General features: G+C 40.0%; 1 protein-coding gene across 1 annotated transcript; it reads left to right on the top strand.

The window, feature by feature from the left end:
• The first annotated feature begins 8,603 nt into the window (after positions 1 to 8,603).
• LOC122453394 (interferon beta-2-like) lies at positions 8,604 to 9,164 on the top strand. Its single transcript, XM_043487397.1, has one exon. It carries the CDS (start codon positions 8,604 to 8,606, stop codon positions 9,162 to 9,164), a length of 561 nt encoding a protein of 186 aa, XP_043343332.1.
• The last annotated feature ends 3,056 nt before the right edge of the window (positions 9,165 to 12,220 follow it).

Raw genomic sequence — 12,220 nt, 5'->3', positions numbered from 1 at the left:
CAGGGCCTGTGACAAGATGTCCAGGGTGTGAGGAAGGAGAAGAGAGACGACTGCAACCAGGGGCACTTAGATCTCTCTGCCCATTGTCCATCCCCACACCCGGTGGGAGGCTGAGGAGGGGCGCTGGCCCCCAGCTGTCGGCTGTGAGAACAGGGCAACCCCGGCCTGGGCAGAGTCAGCCTCAGGTGCTGAGAGAGGGTGAGAGCCAGGCCACAGCTGGAAGGTGCGAAGACACGCTCTTCCCTCAAGCTGGAGACGGACTTTCCATCGTGGTCCTGAAGCTACACAGGGGCTCTCTAGGTTGCTGAGCAAAATATCTCCAATCTAGTTTGGCCTATTTTTAAATTTATACAAATTTATACATAGACGTTTATACAAATGGTCTATGTTTGAGTTGAGTTTCTCTTACTCACTTCTATGTTTGTGTCTTTATTGTGTTTCTTACATCTTGTTATTAACAAACCTATTATAAGCATAGATAACAACTTGCTTATGCCATTTTAAGGGATATTTAGGTCATTTTGTGTTTGGTACTATTATCAATAGTGCTGGTATAAATATTTTTTACTTATATCCTGAAGTATATTCACTTGATTTTTTTTCCAGGGTGATTGCTGGACTTACTAGTTGATAGGCTACGCATATTTCATCTGTGCTACAAAATGTTTTTTAAAGTACAAATTCATATTCCAAATAGCAGTTGCTCTATATGATCATCACACTTAGCATCTTCAATCCTTTAAAATTTTTACTTGCAGACAATATATTTGTTTATTAACAAATTTGAAAATCCAACCAAATACTTTTAGATATAGCATTTGTAAATTTAGCCAGATTAAAAACCAAAATTATTTTGTAATATGTTTGTATATGAAAATGCAAGGAAAACCTAGTCCATTAAATGGTAGAAAAATGCAATGAAAAAAGTGTTTCATTCATTCTTGCAACAGCAATAAATAATCAATATGTTGGAAAAAACCTCAGAAAGAATGTGAAAAATATATGATCAAACCAGTAGTAAAACTTCATTGAGAGACATTTTAAAAATAGTTCAATAAATTGGCAGTGTTTGCTTCTTTTGTTTGCTTATGAAGTGGTTAAGAAACTTTTGCTAAATAACTATTTGCTCACTAAATGACACTGAGTCTCAGTAGGAGGCGGCCTTGGCAGTCGCCTATTGTAGACTCTGTATTCCCTTCTCACTGATGCTGACCACCTCATCATATGCTTACATGTTTTTTGCTCACTCAGAAGAAGAATTCGTTGGACAAGTTGCTTAATCCTTCTTGATGATCAAGAGGAAAAAATAGACAATCTCAATGTAATAGAAAATACTTCTATTTTTCATTAGTTTCTGGACATCTAATTTGAATCAAATTTCAATTATAGACTTGTACTTCGAGGCCAAAAGTGAAGGTAATTTGTCCTGTCAATGCTACATTAAAAAGGATTAAAGTCTAGGACTTCCCTGGTGGTCCAGTGGTTAAGAATCCGCCTTCCAATGCAGGGGACATGGCTTCCATCCCTGGTCAGGGAAGATGACATATGCTGTGAGGCAACTCAGCCTGTGCACCCCAACTACTGCGCCCAAGCCCTAGAGTCTGTGCTTGGCAGCGGGAGAAAGCTCCACGGTGCGGAGCCTGAGCACCTCCGCCAGAGAGTAGCCCAGGCTTGCTCCAACAGAGGAAGCCCACCTGCTGCAACAAAGACCCAGCCCAGTCACAAATATTAATAAAAATTAACTAGTCTACACTTTATTAAGAATTCCCTAATGTCTCTTCCCCACCCCCCCACACACACTCTGGTTGCAGTAACTTTTTATTTATTTTCTTATTTTTGGCTGTGAGACTTGTGGGATCTTAGTTCTCTGACCAGCAAACAAACTCAGGCCACCTACCCTGAAAGCAAAGAGTCCCAACCACTAGATCTCTGGGGAATTCCCAGATCTCCTTAGTTTTTAACCTAATGTTCTTTTTCTGTTCTGGGATGTCATTTAGGATGCCCCATTACCTTTAATGGCCACATCTTAGGCACCTCCGGCTATGACAACTTCTCAATAGTAGACTTTATGTTATTGTCAATGGTATCATTTTTAAATGTCACTTTCTAACTTTTTATTGATCATATAAAAAGAAGTGGTCGATTTTTAATATTGATCTTGTTTTCCTATTGCTCCCTCCATCTTGAGCTGTGTTGGTCACCATGGAGCCAACAACCCCATGTGGTCAACTGGGCGCTTGACTAGTCCAGCCTGAGCTGTGCTATGACTGAAAGTATGTCCTGTATTTTGAAGGCACTATGGAAAAGAAGAATGTACCTATCTCATTAATAAGTTTATATTGGCTTATGTTGAAATGATAACATTTAGATATATTGTGTTAAATAAAACATACTGTTAAAATTAACTTGTTTTTTTTATTCTTTTGATGTGGTTACCAGAAAAGTTTAAATTGCATAGGTTTGGCTTGCATTATATTTATTCTGGTCAGTGCTGATTTGAATGAAATTAATAAACTGAAAAATGCTGCATTTATTAACCCAGATTAATTAATAATGAAAGAATAGATTCACTGGTGGAAAGTTGGAAACCTTATAAGAAAAAAAAAATCACCCTTTACTTTCACTAATTAAACATAATCACTATTAAAATACTGGTATATTTCCTTTAATTAATTTTTTTCTCCACATGCTTTTACATAGTTGCACTGTATGTATAATTTTAGCCCTGATTTTGAATATAAATAAGTGCTTTTTATTTTGTAATCACACAATATGTGTTCATTATAGGAAAAAGTTTAAAAGTGAGAAAAGAAAGCTAAACATTTAGTAACGTTTATTTTATTCTTTCATGCAGATAAAGTGCACTAAGTGATAAAAATGCCTAAGAATCCTATCTCCCTGATATTCTCTTTTTATGGGAAAAAATCTATGTACAAACAGTTCTAAAGGCACAAAGTGGAAGAATTTTCCTCCTTGTTGCATTCTTATTCTAGGATATCTACTACCAATAGATGAGTGAAAAGTGCCCAGTGATTAAAAAAAATTGCATGCATATATCAGCATACATATGTGTATCTTTAATAATTTATAAAGTTAATAATAATATCATGTCCATTAAGTTCAGTTCAGTTGCTCAGTTGTGTCCAGCTCTTTGCGACCGCATGGACTGCAGCACCCCTGGCTTCCCTGTCCATCACAAACTCCTGGAGCTTGCTCAAACTCATGTCCATCAAGTCGGTGATGCTGTCCAACCATCTCATCCTCTGTCACCCCCTTCTCCTCCCACTTTCAATCTTTCCCAGCATCAGGGTCTTTTCCAATAAGTCAGTTCTTTGTATCAGGTGGCCAAAGTATTGGGGTTTCAGCTTCAACATCAGTCCTTCCAATGAATATTCAGGACTGATTTCCTTTAGGATGGATTGGTTGGATCTCCTTGCAGTCCAAGGGACCCTCAAGAGTCTACGCCAACACCATAGTTCAAGAGCATCAATTCTTCAGTGCTCAGCTTTCTTTATAGTCCAACTCTCACATCCATACATGACTACTGGAAAAACCATAGCTTTGACTAGATGGACCTTTGTTGGCAAAGTAATGTCTCTGCTTTTTAATATGCTGTCTAGATTGGTCATAACTTTTCTTCCAAGAAGCAAGCGACTTTTAATTTCCTGGCTGCAGTCACCATTTGCAGTGATTTTGGAGCCCCAAAAAATAAAGCCTCTCAGTCTTTCCATAGTTTCCCCATCTATTTGCCATGAAGTGATAGGACTAGATGCCTTGATCTTTGTTTTTTGAAAGTTGAGCTTTGAGCCAGCTTTTTCACTTTCTTTCTCTTTCATCAAAAGGCTCTTTAGTTTTTCTTCACTTCTGCAATAAGTGTGGTGTCATCTGCATATCTGAGGCTATTGATATTTCTCCTGTCAATCTTGATTCCAGCTTGTGCTTCATCCTGCCCAGCATTTCGTGTGATATTGCTCTTTTTGTTAAATATATCTTGAATGTGTCTATTTATCACCTGACCTTCCTTTTTAATGGCTATAAAGTATTCCATTTTGGTCTGTATGATAATATTACTTTGTCAATTCCCTACTGATGGATATTTAATTTGTCTTTTTTACTGTGAATCATATAATATAGACATCCTCAGTTTCCTAAAAGTAATTCCCCTTGATCAATATATGATATTTTTATATGCTGTTGGATTTATTTGCTAATATTTTCCATATTAAAACTTTTCTCAATTAACAGATTTTTCCAAAACTGCTTATCTTGTGACTGTCTTATTCAACAAAATTTAGAGTTTTTTCCTTTATTTCTAGTGATTTCCTGTCTATATAGTACTTCATTTCTTCATTTGTCTAATATTGTTTATGTTCTTTTATATAATTTTTAAATATTTAATATTTTAAATATTTAAATACTCCTCTGGTAACACTAATTCAATCTGTTTTGTTTGCATGTATTCCTGGTATATTTTCATTATCTGTAGAGCTATTAGTCCGGCACCTTATTCTCTTTTTTCTAACAATAACCCATTTGAAATTTAATCTTAATAATACTATTCTGTTGCTTGATTTTACGAGAGTTTATATTTCCTCAGTTTCTACAATAGAAGAAGTAGTTCAGGGTGACTTTTCTAGTTATAAAGAGTTCCCCCTTCTGCTGCTTCTGTAAAATGTTCAAAACTATGGCTGCTTGCTTTCTGAGTTTCCCACCTCTCACCCTGGTCTGGTCTTCTCTTTCCTTGTCTCTCCTGTTTACATCCTGCTAAAATTTGATCCCGTTGTTAGCACTTACTCCTCAGTGTAGATCCATTTCCAAAACGGAGCTGTACCTGCTTGATTTGAACATTGCTGGTCTCCTAGACTATTTCATTGCCTTTCAGAATTTGCCAAGGTATCATCACAACTCAACAGCTCTAACACTGAGCCAAACCCCTTCTGGTTTCACCTGCTGTTTTCAGATCAGCCCGGATGGCTTTCCAATAAATACCTTTGAGCTGCTTTGGGGTTCTTAGATCCATTCCTTTCCTTTGCTTTCTCCCACGTGGATGCTCCTCTCAGCCTGGTTCTGTGGCAACTGGTGATTTGTCCTCATCTGCTTGCATTTTTTGTGGCTCGTGTCAACAAGTTCCACGCTCAGTGGGGTTTTGTTTCTATCTGCTGGCAATGTCTGTTTCTTTGTGAGAACTCATAGAAATTTAAAATTACACCACCTCCACTGTCATCTTCCCAGAATCATTTTTTGGATTGGTTGCCTTATCTTTTCCATTCTTAGTACTCTTCACTCATTTGAGTGAATGACACAGGCATCTTTCCCACTCACCCAGTTTAGAAGGAAAGATGAATTGCTTCCTCTCTACTCCATATTGCCTCAGCACAGCTCAAGCACAAGTAGTTTCTTAGGAATACCTTGGCCATCACCAATAGATAGTCCTCTCTGGGAGATTTGGAAGATGTAGTTTGTTCAGCAAATTGTAAAGATCAGAAGACAGCAGATCTATAGATGATGAGAAACCTGGAGGTCAGGATTATACATTTACCCAGATACTTCCAGCCTCTACTTCAGTTTGGTACAATAGAAGTCATGTTCCTGTACACTAAGTATACAGTAAAATTATAATAACCAATAGTACTGGTATAACTGTAAAATGATGGAGAATTTCTTCAGCTTCTGGTCCTGTCAGGAAATGAGAGATTTCACAGAAATGAATTCATTCTTCTCTACCACTAGCGCCTAGGCCTACAATTAGGTAAATCTCTTAACTAGTCTGCCTGCACTCATTCTGTTCTTTGTTCTTTACTTATTGCTTCCTGTAGAGAGATTATTTTTTTCCCCCTCAAATCTAATAACATTACTTAGCCCCACCAAAACCTTTCCATAGCTTCTACTGTTCTTAGGATAAAGAAAAACTTCTTACATGGTCTCACGATCTGTGTGCTGTCTGGCTTCTTGCCTGCCTTCTGGCCTCATCTCAGATCATTCACTGACCACTTTCTGACTTAAGAGTCACAGTGGCCTTCAGTCCAGTGCTTTACACTGACATGTGTGCGCCCACCACAAGGCCCTGGCACATGCAGTCCCATCCGACCTTCCTTCTGATTTTAGCTCCAGTGTCCTTACCTCGGGACAGTCTTCTTTGATTTCTTCTACTACAGTATGTCCTCACATCATAGGTGCCCACAGTTACCATTGTATTTTTGTGGTCTGCTCAGTTGCTCAGTCATGTCCAGCTCTTTGCCACCCCATGGACTGTAGCGCACCAGTCTCCTCTGTCCACAGAATTTTCCAGGCAAGAATACTGGAGTGGGTTGTTCCTTCTGCAGGGGACCTTCCTAACTCAGGGATCAAACCCGCATCTCCTGTGTCTCCCTTACTGGATTCTTTACCTCTGAGCCACTGGGGAAGCCCATTGCATTTTTACTTTTGTGTATTTCTTTGATTAATGTTCTTTTCTCCTGCTTAAGTATATAACCCAGGAGAGTGAGGATCACAGTCTGCATCTCATACTACAATTGCATATTCTGTAAATTTAGTAAATTCAGGCAGAAAGATAAGGCAAGTATTGCTAAAAACTGAAAATTATTAATTATTAAATAGCATAATTATAAGAACTTATTTTTATATTGAAATCTTTAAAAATGTACTGTATATCTCCCCATCTATATAAGCCAGACATGAAAATCATAATTTGATTTTTTTTTCCTGATCCTTTCTTATCAGCATCAGTACCTACACATAAACACCTACAGTACCTACACAAAACAGTCTCAGAAATATTTGAACTAGAACCTCTTGTCTCAATCCCTTGATTGCTTAATATTTTTTCCTCCATTTTCCTTCTATATCTCCTCTTAAAGGTGGTATATATTTGCATGAGAATGGAAAATCAGACTAGATTGTTAGAAGTATGTACAAAATTTTTTTAAAAAAAGAAGTATGTACAAAATAAAAATTCACTGACCCTCAATAATGGTCATAAATGCCAACTACAAGAGGAACCATGGACTTTTATGCATGGCCTGTGTAACATTTATTTTGCCTGCTTAGAAATATTACTTAGTCTTTAGTTTTCAGTTATATTCTGGATAGTTGAGATAAAGCAATATTTTCTTGGGCTCTGAAATCACTGCAGCCATGAAATTAAAGCTACTTGGAAGAAAACCAATGACAAGCCTAGACAGCATATTAAAAAGCAGAGACATCACTTTGACAACAAAGGTCTGTCTAGTAATGTATGGATGTGAGAATTGGACCATAAAAACAGCTGAGCACCAAAGAATTGATGTTTTCAAACTGTAGTGTTGAAGACTCTTGAGAGTCCCTTGGACTTCAAGGACATCAAACCAGTCCATCCTAAAGGAAATCAGTCCTGAATATTCATTGGAAGAACTGATACTGAAGCTGAAGCTCCAATGCTTTGACCAACTGATGCAAAGAGCTGACTCATTAGAAAACACCCTGATGCTGGGAAAGATTGAGGGCAAGAGGGAAAGGGGGTGACAGAAGATCAGATGGTTGGAAGGCATCACTGACTCAATGGACATGAGTTTGAACAAACTCTGGGAGGTACTGAAGGACAGGGAAGGCTGGTGTGCTGCATTCCATGGGGTCGCAAAAAGTCGGACCCGACTTAGTGACTGAAAAACAACAAGGTTGATAAAGTTATGTGATGTCTTCCTGCTTACAGCTAAGGCCTCCAAAAAATTCAGATCAACTTAGTTTAGCATCATTCTATTTTGTTTTTTATATACATTATTTTTTCTTTTTATTTATATTTATTTATTTTTAATTGAATGATAATTGCTTTACAATATTGTGTTGGTTTCTGCCATATATCAACATGAATCAGCCATAGGTATACCTATATCCCCTCCCTCTGAAACCTCTCTCCCCACTCCTACGCCATCCCACCCCTCTAGGAACATCACTCTATTTTAGATAGAAAAAAATGTGTCTTTTTTAAAATCATAAACAGCATATATTTAATTTAATCACACATATATCATGTATTTATTGTTTATCAGCTTAGTTTAACATTATTCTCTTTTAGATAGAAAAAATAGGTGTCTCTTTTAAAATCATACACTGCAAGTATTATTGTTTGGTAATAGCAGAATTGAGAATTAAACCTCATTTTTATGAAAAAGAAAACTCTGTTACAAACAAGGCCCCCTCTCCTCAAATCTCATAATATGAAAAGAGATAAACAAAAAGAAAAATCTTTTCCAAATGAAAGAATCCTGTAATAATCTGGTTCAAAAGATTTGGCTTATATTTTTCTTTAACATTCAGCAATTCATTGAAACTTTAAAAAACAGTAGAAATTCTCAGTTTGTGTATCTTTCTTCCCCGTGGTATATGTAAATTGAAATAGCAAGGAGCTTAAAGAAAAAGAGTTTTAGAGGCAACTAATAATTTAAATGACACAGGAAAACTGAAAGGGAGAACTGAAAGTGGGAAATTCCTCTCAAATAGAAAGAATGGAGGCCAATCCTGTATAAGTAGCCCACACTCAGGGAGGAAGGACATTCACTCTGCAAAGGGTTGAAGGCTCAGCTTCAGCATCTACTAGCAGAACAGGTAGCCCTGTGCCTGTTTTCATCATGACCTACCGGTGCCTCCTCCAGATGGCTCTCCTGCTGTGTTTCTCCACCACAGCTCTCTCCATGAACTACAGCTTGCTTCGATTCCAGCAAAGGAGGAGCATTGCTGTGTGTCAGAAGCTCCTGCGGCAGTTACCTTCAACTCCTCAAAATTGCCTCGGGGTCAGGATGGACTTCGAGGTCCCTGAGGAGATGAGGCAAGCACAGCAGTTCCGGAAGGAAGATGCCGTATTGGTCATCTATGAGATGCTCCAGCAGATCTTCGGTATTCTCACCAGAGACTTCTCCAGCACTGGCTGGTCTGAGACCATCGTTGAGGACCTCCTTGTGGAACTCCAAGGGCAGATGGATCATCTGGAGCCAATCCAGAAGGAAATCATGCAGAGGAAAAACTTCACTATGGGAGACATGACCGTTCTTCACCTGAAGAAATATTACTTCAACCTCATGAAGTACCTGAAGTCCATGGAGTACAACAGCTGTGCCTGGACAGTTGTTCGAGTGCAAATACTCATGAACTTTTCTTTCCTGAAGAGGCTAACAGTTTACCTCCATGACTGAACATCTCCCCACCTGTGGCTCTGGGAATGGACAATGTGATGTTGACGTGAGACTCTTCAGCCAGCAGAGGCTCTTTGAAGTAACTGACAATGCAATGCACTGGATTTCAATGGACAGTTAAAGACTGTAAGCTATTTTTAAATTGATTTATGCATTATTTATTTATTTAAACTTTTATATGGGAAATAAATTATTTATGAAACAAAAGTCAACGTGGCAGTTTTAATGTCAACTTGATTTATGTGACAACACATTATTAAAAATTGCAGAGCACCTAGGAGACATTCTTTATAGAATGAACCTGCCGAGTTGTAGAGTTTCTGGCCCCTGCCCTCGATGAATTTAAAATGAAAGGAAGTCATGTGGAATATACAAGGTAAAAGATGATAAGGGAAGTGATTTTTAGGAGACATGTGGCCTGAGCCTCTACAGAATTAAAATGTAGACACAAGTAGATGACTGTGGCCTTAGAAGCAGAGGCGCCTAGGAGTCACTGGGAGGCACTGTGCCCCAGGCTCTTTGGCCCTCAATGTAGAATTTGACTGGCTGTCAGGGTAACTGGAGGAATATTTCAGCTCCTGTGTTTGCCCTTAATTCATCCCTGTTATCTGTGGGATGCCCTGCTTTCCTTTCCACATCCCCCCTCCATAGGATTTTAAAATGTTTATGTCCCTCCCCATCCCCCAACCATGCCCAAGGGTAAGAAGTTCCCTGGCACTTCTGTGACACTGTTAAGGAGCAGTCCCTTTATTGCACTCTTCATGAAATAGCCAAAGTGTATGGTTGTCTTAGGAGAGCTGGGGTCTCTGTATGCTTCCGGGGCATAGATGCCAGAGGGAAAAAAGCCTCTGCTTGATACCCCTGCCATCTAACTAGTTTTTTTCCTCATTTCTCCCCCCCAGAAAAGCGAGTCTGCTCCTGGTTCCCCCTTCCTTGTTCATACAGGACTATCCTACCTGCTTTTCCTGCTGCTCTGCATCTCTGAAGCCACCTACTCTCTAAAGCCAAATCCAAAACAGGTGTAACAGATGTAGTGGTTTCAGGCCAAGGGAAAAACCAGAAAGCAGGGAAGAAAGGGAAGTTCAGGTGGGAAGAGGGGGTGCTCACTTATCCTAGGGCTTACCCTGGGAAAATACAGTTTCCCTAGGAGCACTTTGGGCGCCTGGGCAGCATGGCTGGGACACTGTCTTTGTACTGAACCCTTCGAGAACCTGAATCGGTGACTATTCCTTCATCAGCTGCTTCCATCCATGCATTGTGCTGAGCATTTTCTCCTGGAGCAAATGCCTAGGAGTCTGCCTTGCCACTAAGGGATTCAGCCTTGAAAAGAAATGTTAGGCAAGTTACTGCGCAGACAATGAGCTCGGAGCTCCCCCTTCTGACGGAAGTTGGGTAAGACATCAGCTGTGGGACCGAGAAGCACGTCTGTCGCTAGGTCCCAAGCCAGTCAAGGACCCCGGAACACAATAAACTTTCCCTCCCCCTCCAGCTCCTCACAGTCTGCGACTCCACAGCCCAGCTCTGCCAAAAGCCCTTCTGCACCCATGCTTCCTTTCTCCTAGGAGTCAAAAATAAGTCAGGACCTCGAAAGGCCGCGTGATAGGGCTGTCTAGAGCAGTCAAGAGGATGCCAAAATTCGCCTGGGCCGAAAGGCTAAACCGGCTGAGAAAGCCAGAGGTTTGGGCAGCCTGGGAAAGGTCTACTCTGGGTGTGTGTGCAGGCGACCAGCCGATAGAGGAGAGGCTTCTTCTGCAGAATAATAAATAACTGTGCCACAGCTGAGCCTGCGGGTCCATCCAGAATATCAGGAGTATGTCCGTGAGACTTCCACTGGTGCGCCAGTGGTTAACCATCTGCTTTCCAACCTACTGTATAGCACAGTGAACCCTGCTCAATGTTATGTGGTGGTCTGATGGAAGGGGAATTTGGGGGAAATGGATGCATGTATATGTATGTATGGCTGAGCCCCTTCGCTGTATACAGCAACTATCACAACATTCTTAATTGGCTGTACCCCAATACAAAATAAAAAGTTTAAGAGCGCGGGCTCAGGTGGAGAGGGAAGTGGGAGGGGGGATCGGGATGGGGAACACATGTAAATCCATGGCTGATTCATGTCAATGTATGACAAAAACCACTACAATATTGTAAAGTAATTAGCCTCCAACTAATAAAAATAAATGGAAAAAAAAAAAAAGAATTAAGAAGGCATTAATGCATTAAGAATGGGAGGAAATACTCCAAAATTTTAGTAGCAGTATCTCTGAATCACACAAAATAAATAAATAAATAAAAAGTTTAAAAAAAAAAGAAAAAGGATCTGCCTTCCAGTGCAGGGGACAGACTTTCTATCCTCGGTTGGGGAACTAAGATCCAGCATGCTGTGGGACAACTAAGCCTGTGTGCTGCAATTACTGAGCCCACGTACTCTACAGCCTGTGTGCGGCAAGTAGAGAAGTCCTCCCCCCACAATGAAAAGACCGTGTGCAGCAACAAAGACCCAGTGCAGCCAAAATAAGTTTTTTTAAACAGTATCTCTATCATCGTAGAGGATAAATGATAAATTAATATTAATTCTAATAAGAATGAGAGAGGCTAACCCCACACTGCATCTGTACTTGCATATGCTAAACAGCTATGCCACATATAAGGCAGCGTGTCTTCATAGACAGCTACATATGAGAAGGGAAGTAATTATTTTAGCTGGCACCAGAAAACCTCACTAGGAAAGTGCTGGTTGTTGGGAAAAATACCGAATGGGCCTCTTGTGAAACAACGTGAGACTTTGAGGTTGTGCATATGGCAACACAAAAGACATTGCAACACCAATCGCATGCTTTGGGGCATCTGTTTTTGAGGAGGGAAGAGAAAGAAACACTTGGAGCTGTGATGCTCATTGGAATAAGGCAGCAGTGAAAAATTTCTAGCGAGGGCAAATAAAGTTGCCTCACAGGCAACCTGAAATCATGTGCATTGATGTGAGGAAATCGTCTCCTCCATCCTCTTCAAACCTTCAGTAGAGAAGGCTGCCCACACAAAGGCCTCACTTGTTCAGG

Source organism: Cervus canadensis, chromosome 14 (genome assembly GCF_019320065.1).
Source record: "Cervus canadensis isolate Bull #8, Minnesota chromosome 14, ASM1932006v1, whole genome shotgun sequence".
NCBI classification, from domain to species: Eukaryota; Metazoa; Chordata; class Mammalia; order Artiodactyla; family Cervidae; genus Cervus; species Cervus canadensis.
Note: the sequence above shows the minus strand (reverse complement) of the source record. Positions and strands in the feature narration are given on the sequence as shown.

What these genes read in the sequence shown, in the direction of transcription:
- LOC122453394 (XM_043487397.1), top strand. Translation starts at nt 8,604, where the DNA reads ATGACCTACCGGTGCCTCCTCCAGATGGCTCTCCTGCTGTGTTTCTCC.